Raw genomic sequence first — 15,422 nt, forward strand, 5'->3', positions numbered from 1 at the left:
CCTTTTGTGGTCATCCCAGGTTCTGGTGTTATTAGAGTACTCAGTATCAGAAACACAAAACATGTTTCATGTGGTACTGTCAAGACCTGCATTAGATTGTCTGCTGTCAAAGATATGGGGAGAGATTCAATATAATGTTGGCAGAGCAAAAATCCTCACCAGTATGCTTAATGCTGGATATTGGGAGGTCAGTAACATCCAGTGGCACCTGGAACAATGGATGGGAAGAGATGCTCCAGCAGGCATCTAATGCCTCCTCAATGACAATGGCTGGTAGCATTCGCTGGGATAGGGAATGGAACTATGGTTGACCAGCAGGGAGAACTGAGCTATTGCATACCCAATGTTTGTACAAAGAGGTATTAAATGTCTCGTTGCACAAGGTTTGGAAAGATCTATCTGCTCATGCAACTGTGTATAAGAATAATATACACAACTGGTTCCTGGTCAAGGACTTATCATTTATGATATGACAAAATACTCAGGTGACTGAAACAGGAACCAAAAATGTAAGTATGGAAAGAAAGTAAATAATCCTTCAGCTCATAAAAACACAAGCAAGTTGTGCAAACTGAACCAAACACAAACAGTGCACTGAAACATCAACTAAAAAGCTTCAACCATATATATATCTTCTCCGCAAAGACCTACTTTGGCACTTCATTCTGGGACAGAGGTTGCTCTGGGTCTTGAAGGATATGCCAGCAGAGCACAAGATCTGGCAGGTGCAAAACATATGTAATTTGTACCAATAAAAACAACACCTTCATTATGGATATTCAAAATATTTCACACACAAAATCAGTGAAGCATCAAGAAAGAAGCAATATCACCTACTAGTATTCTCAGTATCTCCATGCCCCAGCAGGGACTTTCACAATGTAAAGGATATTCAAAATTCTGAACATCTACCAAAGACCTATGCTCACCTTGAGCCACAGTGAGATTGTCCTTGCTGATGGGTGCCACTACATTATCTCCTTCTCTTTCTGGATGGCAATCCTTCAGGGGCTCTGGAGGTGACAGCTTGTCAGCACTGACCACCTTCAATGTCCCATATTCATTTATCTGAAACTGTATCAACAAGGGGAGGCAAATGTGGGTATGACAGTATTGTGCTGAAAAGGCAGAATGACCACAACCTCAAAACATATGTATCCCTGCAGTCCCACAAAGAGCATAGAGAAACGGGAATCATCCTATTTATATTTATACAACCACCTGGTGAGACAGACCATTGTGCATAACCTGAAAGTTCTGCTATATACCAATCCAAATGGCAAAACAAAAAAGTCTAGGGAAAAGTGGCAAAAGAAAAATACATAAAAAAGTGTTATTATCTAAAGTGTTCAAAAGGTAGTATATTAGCAATAATTCTCTGACATTCAGGCAAACTGTATATATTCAAGGCTGTGAGCTTTGCCAGAAGATGAAAGCAATCAATACTATACTATCCATTTGCATACAGAATATAAAGTACAGATTTTGCCAATATATATATAAAAGGCTGAAAACTATATATCCCAAATGACATACAAAATATAAAAATGTCCAACAATCAAAGTGCATGTATTGGCATAAATGTATGTGCTTCCAGAGGACATATAATAAAGGTTAATGTACAAAACCAAACACATTTTGACTACATGTCTTCCTCAGTGGAAAAAATGAGCTGTTGTAACAGCACAATGATTTATCTATTAGCATGGAACCATCCAGTGTAAGTAAGGAGTAAGTTAGGCAATCAAAACTAAATCCTGGATGCTCCACTGGATTGTAGTGCTATACCAATATACCAATCCAACACTATTCCCAGTCTCTCCAGTCAAAGAAAAAGTATTTGAAATTAGGAAAACGGGTTTCATCCACTTACCCTTAGGTTGCTTCCAGGAAGAGTGGCCACTCCATCTTTCCATTCCAGAACCCGGATGGTGTTGCAGGTCTGTACACCACTGATCTGTGGGATGACTGTTGCTGTGATAGGTTCACTTCCTGTGCCCTCTCTTTGCCTCTCTGTCCCCATGTTTTTCTGGGGGTCCCGGGGGAATCGTTGGATTTCTAAGGTGCTTGTTGGAAGGTTTACAGTGGTTGTGTTTGCTCATGATGGGGGAAAGAAAAGCAAGTACATCACAAGGCTATCCATTTGTGGGCATGTGCAAGAAGACAAATTTCATGATGAAGGAGGGACCTGATCTTGGAAAAGTTACTTTTCTGGAATACAACTCTCAGAACCCATCAAACAGATTAATGTTATGCTGTCTGGGTAATTCTGGGAGCTGTTATCAAAAGGTAACTTTTCCAGGATCTGCAATTCAGGCACAACTGGATTTTGATGTGATTCTGATTCACATTACTTATATCACTTATCAATGCCATTAAATATCTGCATCTTAACAGCATACATGCTTAGTCCAGATTTTAATTTTTCTACTTTGCTCAAAAAGTTCAAGGATATATCACCACCACCCTATGCTAGAGAAGGGATTTTAGTAAGCTTTACTGTATCCAAATTTGGCAAGTTCATACAGTAAACATGTTCTGCTACAAGAAAGCAACCTTCCAACAAAAAGTCAACACAGAGAAATTAGAGCGAAAATTATTTTGCCTTGTTATGTGTATTGCTTGCTGGGAATGGAATGGTAGAAGGAGCAGAAGGACACAAAAAGATAGCTGTACACAAAACGCAACCCAAGTTCTGAACACTTACCTGGTATGATGAAGGCAGTTGCTGGTAGATGGGTGTTTTGCACAGTATTTTCATTGGCAACCAAATGGACACTGACCTCTCCTGCCATGTTCCCTTTTGTGCTTCTTATGACCTCCATCTCTGCTCGCCCATCCATCACCTTGCGCCAAGCACAAAGATTGTAACTGGAACATAACCAGAAAGAAGAGATCCTAATAAGCATTTGGGAGAGTTGAAATAAAGTTTTGTTTAATTTGCATTCTGTTGCAAACTTAGGCCTGGTACACAACACCAGGAAGTGGTGTCCTGGTGGCGATAGTAGTGCTCGGGACAGCGCACCAACTGCATGGTCCCGAGCCCTACTGCGTGAGGGTGGCACCACTACTGAGCGGCACCATCCACATTGGGGGCGTGTTGATGACGTGTGGGCATCTGAGTTCTAGGCATCTCCTTTTTTTGTTGCACAGTGGTGTCTTGCTGTTTGGTTGCTGCGGCAACGCTGCACAGCAAAGAGGGGCGGTGTTTCAATGCCAGTGTGTACAGCCCCTTCTTAGCTCAATTGATATACAAACTAAAATACAATTCTTCAGTATTTTCCATTTTTCAAATTTTGTGATGGATGCAATTCTCAAATTAAAAATAATGGATCAAAAAGTCACAGGGAGCCCTGGTGGTGCAGTGGTTAAATGCCCGTGCGTGCAAACAACTCTAGGTTCAAGGAACCTGAACTTTATAAACATTCAAAACTTGCATTTTAAATTAGGTGTAGAAAGGAACAGGCAGCCAGTTCATATGTGGGAGTACTGACATAAAATGGATGGGCTCTAGAACTCTCTTCCCAGACAGCTACTCTGACACCATCCTATCTTTTTGCAAGCAGGTAGATGCCTTTTTCTTCCAGCACTGTCTTTGAAAATTGATTTTCCGGGGGAAACCATAATAGAACCTCCATTTCTGGACCATTTTCAAAAACAGCCCCATTTACAAGATGTTAAAATAATAGAAATTAGAGGTTACCAGAGCATGAGCCAAAGTTGCAAGATAACTGCAGTATGAGTAAGACCCCCAGATGGCACATCAACCCAAGCTGGCAAAAGATGCTCCAAGCCATTTGTACCCATTGTGCCTTCAGCAGCAAGAATGGATGATGGGAGCACCCTAAACTACAAAGCCCATCTTTAAAAAGTAGGGATGGGCCACAAGTGTTCTTCAAACCACATGAGGCCCCCAGTTCATTATTCAAGCTCTCTTCCAGCATTCATTGCAACTGGGGATGATGGTAATGATGATTTGTATTTGGGACAGGAAAAAAGGAGAATTGTGCTGCCAAAAGACTCAAGGGAGTGTGAGTCTCCTGTAAAGCAAGTGCTGCTGTTTTCTTTGCCTAAATACTGTTGCTAGTCCTGACATGAGTAGACCCATTTTATCAGTGGGATTTACCAATATGTTGTTGTGTGCTTTCCTATCATTTCCAACTTATGATGACTCAGAGGCAAACCTATCATGCAGTTTTCTTGGCAAGATTTGTTCAGAAGAGGTTTGACATTGCCTTCCCCTGAGGCTGAGAGCATGTAACTTGCCCAAGGTCACCCTGTGGGTTTTATGGCCAAAATGGGAATTGAACCCTGCTCTCTAGAGTCACAGTCCAGCACTCAAACCACTTCATCAGTATTTAATTCAATGAGTCCACTCTAGTTCAGTCTAACCAATAGGATACCAACCCTTGACTAGAAAGTATTTTTTTTAAAAGCTGAAACTCAAGTGAACCTCTGGTCACTTTCATACCCTCCAAGTTCCACAGATCAGCTAGGATGGCCATGCTTAACCATTTCAATTCCAAGTGTTTTCAGTGAATCTTAAGATGATCTGTTCCTTTGCTCTCAGCCATTCTGTTGCTTGCTTTGGTTGCTATATGTTATCCATCACTGCAACTGTCGCTAAGGATTGCAGCTATAATCTTCTCCCCACCAGTGGTAACCATGCCTCCACTCACTCCCAAATCACAAAAGGCAAATAGGAAGAGGGGACACTTCCAGCACCAATCCTGTTTCACTCCCCCAGGCTTCTTATTTCTCACCGGCTAGGCATTCTCTACCAGACCTAAATAACCTAAAGGCACCAGATCCCATCTGATCTTGGAACCTAAGCAGTGTCAATCCTGCTTAGTATTTGGACTAAGTACTAATACATACCCAGTGATGTAAAGCCATATTTTAAAGAAAGGCAATAACAAACCACCTCTGACTATTCCTTGCCTAAGAAAACCCTATGAAATTTATGGATTGAGGTTAACCTACATCAAGAGGCAACTTGAAGGCACATACATACAGGTCTTCTTTGCAAATGCAAAGGTACAGCAGCTTACAGCTTACCCAGCAAAGGCAATGAAAAGTGTGGTGCAGGGGGAAAAAAAACGAAGACCTAGAAAGCAAAGCACCTGTGAGGGTGAGGAGATGGGAATGGCCATCACTTGTACTTGCAGTGTGGTACAGCAAGCTCTCTTGCTGCTCACACACACTTCCCATCCTCCATCTTCCCCACCTCCAAACCAAATGAAGAAGCAAGGATGCTTATGTCTTGACTGACTGGGACTTCAGTCCCAGGCTGTTTGAAAAGAGAAGCGGATAACTGAGAAAATCGCCTATGGCACATAACAGGCAATTTTCTCAATCACCCATTTCTCTTCTCACACAGCCTTCTCCGAGGAACAATTCAGGAAGCTGCTGACTCTACACCAGAGAGCCAGCTGGTGTGAAAGTGAGTCTTTCTTCAACTTTGGAGGTGGCATTGGCAGTACTCATTCTGTCCCAGTTTTCATATGTGAAATGTTGGAGGGTATGCACTTGCATTTTAAAATCTTTTGCCAAGTGTGTGCCCCCCCCCCCCCCGGTCCCATCCACAAATTGACTCCTACCACCTGTCTGGCTACATGGCACAATCCATTGGAAAGTTCTCCTGATGTCATGTGTAGCATCCACTCAGTACAATGGAGCCTATGTGAATCCTTTACAAGCAGATTATAACCACTGTCAGTGATAAATGGTGTTACAATCCACCACTTGCAATTTAGCAAAGAGTCAGTATTCTAGTCTTGAAGGAAAGACACAGACTCTGTTAGACTACAATGAGAGCTGTTTCAAGAACACCAAAATAATGACATGATAAAAGTACATTTCAAATCATGTTCATCAGGAAACAATTCCTTGATCACTATGACCACAACTTATCCTAAGCCAGAGATTGTTGTTTTTCAGATGTTGTTGGTTTGGCTGCAACTCCAACTAGCCAACACAGCAAGTGGTGAGGAATGATGGCAGCTGTACTCCAAACAATCATTGGATGGGACATATTCTGCATTTTTGTCCTAAACATTCCTGCAATGTTACCTGTGGCCTATTCATGCTACACAAACATAGTGTTATGATTCTACTTTAATTTTCATGGCAATATCTTAAGGAATCCTGGTGCTTGTAGTTGGGTGAGACACTGAAATTCTTTGAGAATTCTAAATATCCATCCTTAAATTCCAAATCCCAGGATTCCATGAGATGTTGCTTTAGCAGTTGGAGTGAAGTAAAGTTGGCCCTCCACATTTGCGGCTTTTATGTTTGAAGATTTAATTATTTGTGGATTTGATTAATATTTTCTCTCTAGGAATTTTGAGGTCTTCCAGCACAACTCTGTGGTCAACATCCACCAGACGTCATGCTGGGGGACCTAGAGTTTCTGAGAGAGAACACTTCTCTAGACATTTGTACATCCTCCAGTGCAGTTCTGTGGTTGATGTCTGGTAGACATTGAACATAGAGTTGTGCTAGAGGACTTTGAAATTATATAGAGAGGTTCTCCCAGGTAAAACAACCTTCCACAGGAGGATAGGCTGGCCCCCTTCTTGCTGGCCTTTCTCTGGCAAGCAAAAACATTTTTATTCAGCAAGCTTTTTTAAATCATGTAAGCCTGGTTTTATTTGGAGGGGAGGGGGCCGATTTAGATTATGATGTTAACTTTTGTATGTTTTAAATTTTAACCTTCTGGTGTTTTAATTAAGTTATTATAATGGTTTCTAACCTTGTTGTTTTAATGTGTTTTATATTGTGGTTGGGTCCCTTTTTGGGATAGAAATAAAATAAATAAAATAAATCCTATGTTTTTATTTACAGTTTTCCCACTTTCATGGAGGTCCTGTGCCCCTAACTCCAGTGAATTTGGAGGGACCACTGTAGAGTACTATAACCATGTAGAATGACTGTGTACCTTGGTAACATGCGTGGAGCCAGGTTTCTCAACCAGGGTTCCCTGGAAACTTTGGGTTCTGCAAGAAGTCACTGGGTTTTCCAAGAGAGATAGTGATTGGGGGGGATCCTTTTTTGAACAGTAGATATTATTTTTATGCAGATGTTCCCTGAGACCTTAACATTATTTCAAAGGTAAAATGGTAGAGAAAGACTGATTTACACATCTCTGTCAGCTTATAGATAGTGAATTGCTAAGGCAGGAATTTGCAATACTCACCATTCAATTCATGATTTTGCATTTGAGATGATGATGATGATGATGATGATGCTTTGTTATTATCTTTATTCATACTCCACCTTTTCCTCAAAACTATAAATCAAGGTGGCTTACAAATTAAAATAAATTGTGTGGGAGTGAGAAGATAATTCTGCATTCATAGAGGCCCAGATTTCATTTTTAAAAATCATTCTAAGGAGGAAAAAAGGTAGAAAAAACATCCAGGAAACTTCCAGGAGGGATAGGGACAGTTGTGGGAGGGAGCTGAATAGAGATGAATCGTCAGGGAGTAGACCTTTCAGTTTTGTGCCCTTTTGTTATGATTAACAGAAACAGAATAAAAATTACATCACATGCAACTTCATTCAACTTTATTCAGTTTGTACCATTTTAGCAGTATTAGAATCCTGACTTTTTCCACACTGGATTTTGGCTATCCCCATGCAGATTTATTTCTTTTTGATTTTTAGAACACAGTATAAATATAGATGTACCAATATAACCTCCTAATTCAGAAACATTAGGAAGAACTTCCAGACAGTAAGGGCTGTCTGACAGTGAAACAAACTCCCTCGGCGTGTAGTGGAGTCTCCTTCCCTGGAGGTCTTTAAACAGAGACTGGATGGCCATCTGTCAGGGATGCTTTGATTGAGAGTTCTTGCATGGCAGGGGGATGGACTGGATGGCCCTTGTGGTCTCTTCCAACTCTATTATTCTATGATTCTATAACACTCCAAAGAACAGGATGAGACTTCAAAATACCATAAATAAATAAATAAAATTACCTTAATAGATTACAAAGCTAAGCCAAACCTAACAAAATGAATTTCAATAGGGTGAAATGTAAGGTACTATACTTAGGAGAGAAAATGAAATGCACAGATATAGTATGGATGACATACTATAGTATGTCATCCATACTATAGTACATGTGAAAGGGATCTAGGAGTCTTAATAGATCACAAGCTGAACATGACCCAACAGTGTGATGCGGCAGCTAAAAAGCCAATGTAATTCTAGGTTGAATCAATAGAAGAATAGTATCTAGACTGGAGGAAGTAATAGTACCACTCTATTCTGCCTTGGTCAGACCTAACCTGGAATATTTTACCTAGTTTTGGGCACCACAGTTCATGAAGGCTATTGACAAGCTGGAATGTATATAGAGGAGGGCAACCAAAATGGTAAAAGGTCTGGAAATCATGCCCTATAAGGAGTGGCTTACGAAGCTGGGTATGTTTAGCATGAAGAAGGGAAGCTTACGAGGGGACATATTAGCCACGTTTAAATATTTAAAAGGATGTCATACTGAGGATGGAGCAAACTTATTTTCTGCTGCTCCAGAGAACAGGGCACGGAGCAATGGATATGTACAACTGGAAAAGAGGTTCCACCTAAACATAAGGAAGAATTTTCTGACTGTAAGAGCTGTTTGAGTGTGGTGGAGTCTCCTTTTTTGGAGGTTTTCAGAGGCTGGATGGCCATCTTCCAATTCTATTATTCTAGGTCTGCAGAGATGAAACTGGCTGATTTCAATTATCTGATGTTTTAGTTAAGAAAATGTAGTAGACTCTCAGTAGTGCCCTGTCTACAAATCTGAGGCATAGCATTAATGCTCCTGCTAACATATTTTCAATGCCAACCACATACTGGGCAGTGTACGGAGCACAGGAATAACCCAGTGCCTTTCCAGAAGCATTAGAACACCTGAAAAGCCACAAGAAAGCACTATACAAATTTCTGTGGTAAAATCATTCAGCTACAGAAACCACTGAAGAAATTTCTTTCCAGTTAGGTTATTAAAACTGCTGTTTCAGTATAAACATGCTCACTGTTCTGAAAACCCATCTGTTAGCAGCTTCCAGAGCATCAGTTCTCAAAACTTGTTTATTAACTGAAAATCTTTTAGTTAAGCAAGCCATGTACCAGTACTAATACTTATTTTTAATGGTCAATGGAACATTTCAAAAATTTAGATTGGAGCTTCAGTGAACTTTAAAAGTTACCTATGTAAATTTAAAACCAGTCTTTGGTTTTTATATCTCTTCAGAGTTGGCTAATTCAAACTATAGTTTAAACCTTGGTTTAAATGAATTAACTTTAAAAAAAAAAAACACTCCTGTCTTTTTAAAATTGATTATTTACGTTGTTTTTTTTAAAGTCTGGCTATTATTACTATTTTCCAACCCTCTTACTGGAACAACAGTATTGTTTGAATTTAGCAGTATTTGAAGTTAAACACTTTAACAGTTTATTTGCAGTTGTTCATTGTTAGACCAGTATCCAATGACAATTGCTTTTTAACCACTTTATTTTATAGTGTGAGAAATGCCATTCAGAAAGAAATCCTTCAATTAACATATGTTCAACCAAAACAACTTGCTTTTAAAGAGCACTTTGAAAAGAACAAATATTATTTAAGTTAGTAGCCATAACATCTAAACTACATTTTGCTACTTAATTTTCTGATTTAGTTCTATATTGGTGTAGTCCTACACATTAATGCAAAAAACAAACAAATAATAAAACTGGTTTAAACAACAAAATGGTTCTTCTTGTTGTTTCTTTTCCAACCTTGAATCTCTTTGAGTTCTGTGATATAGACTGCATCCCCATCGCAGCAGTAATCCAGTTTGACACCACTTAACTTCCATTGTTCGATGCTAGGGAATTCTAGGAATTCCAAGGAATTTGCCTTCTGTGTCAGATTGCTTTGGTGTCCCACCAAACTATGGATCCCAGAATTGCATAGATTTGAACCATGGCAGTTAAGTGATGTCAAACTGGATTATTTCTTCAGTACGGATGTAGCTGTAGTTACCTCATCAGAAATGTGTTCCAAACTGAGTACCTTAGAGGGAAACTATGAACAAAAATACATACTTTAGGGAATATGCCAAATAAAAAGGCAGAGCCTAGAAAAACTGCATTTTAAAAAGAGATGGATTACCATTACTCCAAATGGTGTTTTAAAAAGTAACACAGTGTCACTACACAGCACAGTGCATAGGAAGCAACTTATTGCCGTACTTGTTGCTTTTTGTAATTTTTCAAGGAAAAAGCCCTTAGAATTCATAAACAAGTTTTCATAAACAAAAAACATGGAGTATTCCTATAAAAAATGCTAGTTATTAAAAGGTAACTAGAAAATGTTGCTCATTGTATAAATAAAGTGCCGCTGCTCCCACTCCTTATGTTACTACTGAAATGTGTCTTTGTTCCACCCTTCTGGCAAAAGGTATGCTATATGTCTTCCAGCGCTTAAAAAAGTAATATATTAGGAGAACATGTTAACAAAAATGTATATCTGTTGTTTAACTCATTTTTTAAAATAGAAGAAAAATGTTACAAAAAGTAAGCAATAAATCTACAGAATACGGCTGGGAAAGCAATTTTCTTTTTAGTTATTTAATTAAATTGTATACATATGAACATAGGCAGCACTTTTGGAAAAGGAAATGACAAATGGGATATGGAAGAAATATTGTTTAGATATATGTGATAAAATCTGTTAAAGTTTGAGTGAAGTAAGAAATTGTATATATTATTTTTAAAATGTTTCATCTGTGACATTTTGTGAGTGTGTGTGCGTGTGCATGTGCACTCATGTCTTTTTTGTCTATTTTGTTAATAAAAATTAATTTTAAAAAGACTTATAAATTAATGCTGAAGTGAGATAGAATGAGCTTGTGATTGGAATACACACACACACACACACACACACACACAGAACCCCCACAATGTTACAAGTGAAACAGAAAAATTCTCCATACCTAGAAATAGCTGATCAGTTCCCCCAACTGAGGAAGACAATTAAAAAACAAACATTTTGATTGTTTCATTGGTGCTGCAATTGAAATTGTGTATAATGATGCCAGTCCTGTTACTGTAGCATCATACATCATTCTTGTCCCCACAATGTCAGCTTTTAAAAAAACTACAATGGAAAATACATATATTTTGTTGTGTGAGTGGCTTCAGAGAACACATTTAAAGAGTGGGAATAGTAAGACGATTAGGAGGGTTTAAGACTATATTGTATAGAAAAGGCTATTGTGTTGCTAGTGTAGGACCTTTTTAAGACATATGTACATGTTGCCATGTTTGGATGGTACTTTGAGAACAATGACAAAAATGGTACCTAACTGTAACAACAAAATAAAACCTGTTAAATGGACACATAATGACACCAGAATGCATGAGGATGAGAATGAACATGATGTACTGTTCATTTCCAATGATGTCACAGGCACTATCCGATAGATGCCAACTACACTCAAGCAACCAGATACTACACAGCACAGGATACAGTACTTGCATTTTACCAGGAACAAAAATAATAGCATAAAATCAGAGGGTACTACCAGACAAAGAGCTGTTAGCTCTACCACTAAAACCTCTTACTGGAAGCTTGTTCGTTTTGCATGGTAAGAGAGTAGATGGTAGGACTGGTGAGAAAACATGGTGTTAAAATAGAAAATGTAATCTACACCAGAAGTTGGAATAACACCACTTGCAAGCCACATGAGGCACCTCAAATCAATTTTTGTGTCTCTGGAAACCCTGCTCCATCGCCCACCCTCCTTTAAAAAATAAAATAAAATGGAGAATGTAATTTTCAGAAGTTGCAAGAGAGCATGAGTCTCTTCTAAAACAAGGCTGCTGTTCTCCATTTTTCAAAATCATAAATGATCTTCTGATTAGTTCAGGTTTTGCCAGAAGGAGCTAATATGGCCTGCATCGTGTTTGGGGTGATGGCGACCCTTGTTCCTCCAAACTTTGTCTCTCCAAAGTTGTCCACCCTTGGTTTACACTTCATAAAACTCCATGAATGTGGCAGAATAATTTCCTATCTAAACTCCTCAAGTGGACTAACAGCCTTAACTAGAGAGGTTTGTGAGAACTCTTGCCTGAGAGCTGAGCCTTGATGGATCATAAATAAAGGTTAATAATAATAATAATAATAATAATAATCTGGAATAAAGGCTGAGATTGAGTGGGTTAACCTGTCTCTCCAAGAAACTGCCCTGAAAGAAAGAAAAATGGCAAACTGACCAAGACTCCAATTATTAATCATGACCCTCATTAACGGTTACTGAAGTAAATCCTCCTGAGTTTAGTTCCTGCAGAAATGTGCATGAAATTAAAACCATATAGTGCAATCCTATATAGAGTTAAACCTGACTAACCCCAGGAAATCAAAGGGATTAAGCATTCTTAACTGTGCAATGAACTGCAGATTTAAACTACACATGTATGCACAACTACCTTGAGGTAAGCATCAATTAGCTCAGTGGGATTTTCTTCTGAATAAACATGCACGGAACGTAACTCTTCTGAAGAGCAAACTGTTCCCTTCGAGTATGTTTCCCTTTTACTTATTATGAGCCTCACTTTCATGGAGCTAATCCTATTCTACTTCCTAGAATCATAGAATTGTAGAGTTGGAAGAGACCACAAGGGCCATCCAGTCCAACCCCCTGCCATGCAGGAAATCCAAATCAAAGCATCCCTGACAGATGGCCATCCAGCCTCTTTTTCAAATCAGTTGCTTAAACAGCTCTGACAAAGAACTTCTTTTTATCCAGGGGAATTTTTCTAAACTAGTGTTCCTCAAAGAGATAGAAGCAAGAGAGCTTTAAGTCATCATTTAATAGTTTGGAGTGATACGACGAACTTCCCATGAAGTAATGATATTCACAAAATACATGAGAAGACATACAATTTGGGGGGGGGGGGGATTTTTTTTTGGTGTTATGTTGGGTTTCTGATGCTCTTTTTTAAAAAAATCCTTTTGAGGTTTTGGTTTTTTTTGTCACCACTCAAGGGATAAACTAAGAAGTCTTATCTACTATGAGAGAGCAAAGCAACTGTGAAGTGTCACATAAAACTTGAAATGCATTGGGCTAAACAAATTATTCTAAGTTCAAAGGTGGACTTCTCCCTCTGTCTTCTTCCAGTTCTTACTCTGAACTTCAACTGAAAATCTAATCCTAAACTTGCCTTACTTAAAAATAAACACCACTGAAAACATTAAAAACATTTTTCTTGCTGTACTAGACGAGATACTAAGATTTATTCCTTTTCAGATTGTTCATGTTTGACAAAGACTTAGACTGCTGTGGTTTAGGAGAAGCGGACTATGAATGCTACTGTTGTAGTGTGTTTTAAGGATTCAGCTTTTCTATGCATATTAAAGATTATATAATTTTCAAATCTAGCAAATTAAGGTCTAAATCCAATTAGTAGTCCTGACTGGCACAGTTTAACTGATTTTACTGAAAATAGGAAAATCAGCACTCACATAAATGCCCCCGGAGGAACAAATGGCTTCAAAACCAGATAGAGACCCTTTAGGAACACATGAGCTCCTGAGAAGAAGTGAGGCCAAGAGTAGATATAAGCAGATCAACCTTCAATGGGAACAGCCTGGGCACTTTGCTGAATCAACTTTTTCTTCCATGGGAGATAACACTCCAGCCTAGACACAATTCTTTTTTGCACAAGCATCTGCCACCTGACTGTTTACAAGCTTCGCACAGTATTCACACACTGAACATCCATGATTTCATTGGTATTACATTTCAGTACACCACAGTCATGAACTATTCAGAAGATAACAGAGGAAAGGAACAGAAAAGGACAACAGAAAAGTGCAACTGATCACTTACAGTAAATAAACTAATAATAATAAAAACAACAACCTAGAATAATTAAAGAAAAATGTTTGTAGGCACAACGTGAAGCATAATAGTTATCCTGCTGAAATCTGTGGCTCAGTTGTTGTTTTTAAGTACACATGCTTTTTAAGATTTGAGGTGTAAATCTCCAAATTCTCGAGCAGGAATCACAGTGTTTTTTAGACTGGCAAAGCCTTCTAGTAAAAGTAATGACCATTCGTTTTAATGAGACTTGTACCAGATAATTTTCAAGTCAGATGTGTTCTCAGTTTTGCTGGAATCCCATATATAAATGCTTGCAGCCATTTTAACAGTGTATGAAGCAGGGCTTGGCATGCACAGCAGGGGTACAGGATAGAATCTTCTCCAATTTACATGCATTTAAACCTATGTATGTACTCAGCTTGTATAGTCAAAACGTTATCCCACAGGATATATTGAATATCATATCTATAGGTTGTGTGGGGCCCTGCACACAATATTGGTTTCTCCATCCCCCCACTCCAAGAACACATTCAACAATTTTACCTGCATCTGTTGTGTGAAAAGAGTTTTTGTGTTTGGCAAGGTTCCACTGAAAGAAGAACCTGATACAGTGTCAATGGGGGCGTGTTCATGGCGGCATTCAGGGAAAGCCCGTCTGAAGGCTCTACCTTCATGACGTCATGAGTACATCCCTTTTTGCCCGTCTGTAGCCCGCCAATGTGATGCAGCTGATACTGTGTCACATTGGCATCTGAAGCCACACCCTCACGGACAGGTTTCAAATATACAACTCAGTACTCAGTAATGTTATTTGTTATGCATAATTGATAAAATGTTTAAAACAGTGCTATGGTGGTTAGTAATACTGAAACACATGAGACTCAATGCTACATTGTGGCTGGGGGAAAATAGAAATTAACAATGTCTGAAATGAATAGCAGCACTCACTAACAAGGTGGTGAGACTTTAGTTATTATTATTATTATTATTAACCTTTATTTAGAAAGCGCTGTAAATTTACACAGCACTGTACATACAATCTTTTTAATTAGACGGTTCCCTACCCTCAGGCTTACAATCTAAAAAGACATGACATAAAAGGAGAAGGGAAAGGTGGTGGGGCTAGTAGGCTAATACATAAAAAATACATAGCAATACAGGAAATGGTTCGATAAAACAGGCACCAAAAGAACATCAAATAGCAAGCGACAATTATGCAATGCCTGGGAACGCTTCTCTGAACAGGATGGTCTTCAACTCTGTTTTGAAGCTGGTTAAAGAAGTGATGGCCCTTGTGTCTCGCGGGGGAAGAAGGTTCCAGGAGTGAGGGGCAGCAACTGAAAAGGGGCGAATCCGAGATAGGGCAGAGGAAATCCTGGGCTGGGACAGCAGATCTTGACTACCAGAATGGAGGGCCCTGGTGGGAAGGTGAGGAGAAAGAAGGTCTGATAAGTAAGGAGGGGCCAGCCCATGGAGGGCTTTAAACGTCGACAGCAGGAGCTTATACTGAATACGGAAAGGGAGGGGGAGCCAGTGAAGGGATGCCAACACAGGAGAGA

At 39.1% G+C, this 15,422-nt stretch overlaps 2 protein-coding genes across 7 annotated transcripts in view; both read right to left on the minus strand.

The window, feature by feature from the left end:
• IFT52 (intraflagellar transport 52) overlaps nucleotides 1-15,422 on the minus strand; it is a 264,845-nt gene that overhangs the window by 134,304 nt on the left and 115,119 nt on the right. The window lies entirely within an intron of this gene.
• The window catches only part of L3MBTL1 (L3MBTL histone methyl-lysine binding protein 1), a 51,995-nt gene that overhangs the window by 31,973 nt on the left and 4,600 nt on the right, over nucleotides 1-15,422 (minus strand). For all 5 annotated transcript variants that reach the window (XR_006103574.1, XM_042463959.1, XM_042463958.1 and 2 more), the window contains exons 2-4: nucleotides 2,708-2,871; nucleotides 1,874-2,097; nucleotides 930-1,074 (exon numbers count right to left, since the gene is read on the minus strand). Coding sequence is in view for 4 of the 5 variants with exons in the window: in XM_042463959.1 (XP_042319893.1) it covers nucleotides 930-1,074; nucleotides 1,874-2,097; nucleotides 2,708-2,871 (533 nt within the window). In the remaining variant the exon portion in view is untranslated. The remainder of the gene's footprint in view (nucleotides 1-929; nucleotides 1,075-1,873; nucleotides 2,098-2,707; nucleotides 2,872-15,422) is intronic.

The sequence above is a fragment of the Sceloporus undulatus genome, chromosome 4 (genome assembly GCF_019175285.1).
Source record: "Sceloporus undulatus isolate JIND9_A2432 ecotype Alabama chromosome 4, SceUnd_v1.1, whole genome shotgun sequence".
NCBI lineage: Eukaryota > Metazoa > Chordata > Lepidosauria > Squamata > Phrynosomatidae > Sceloporus > Sceloporus undulatus.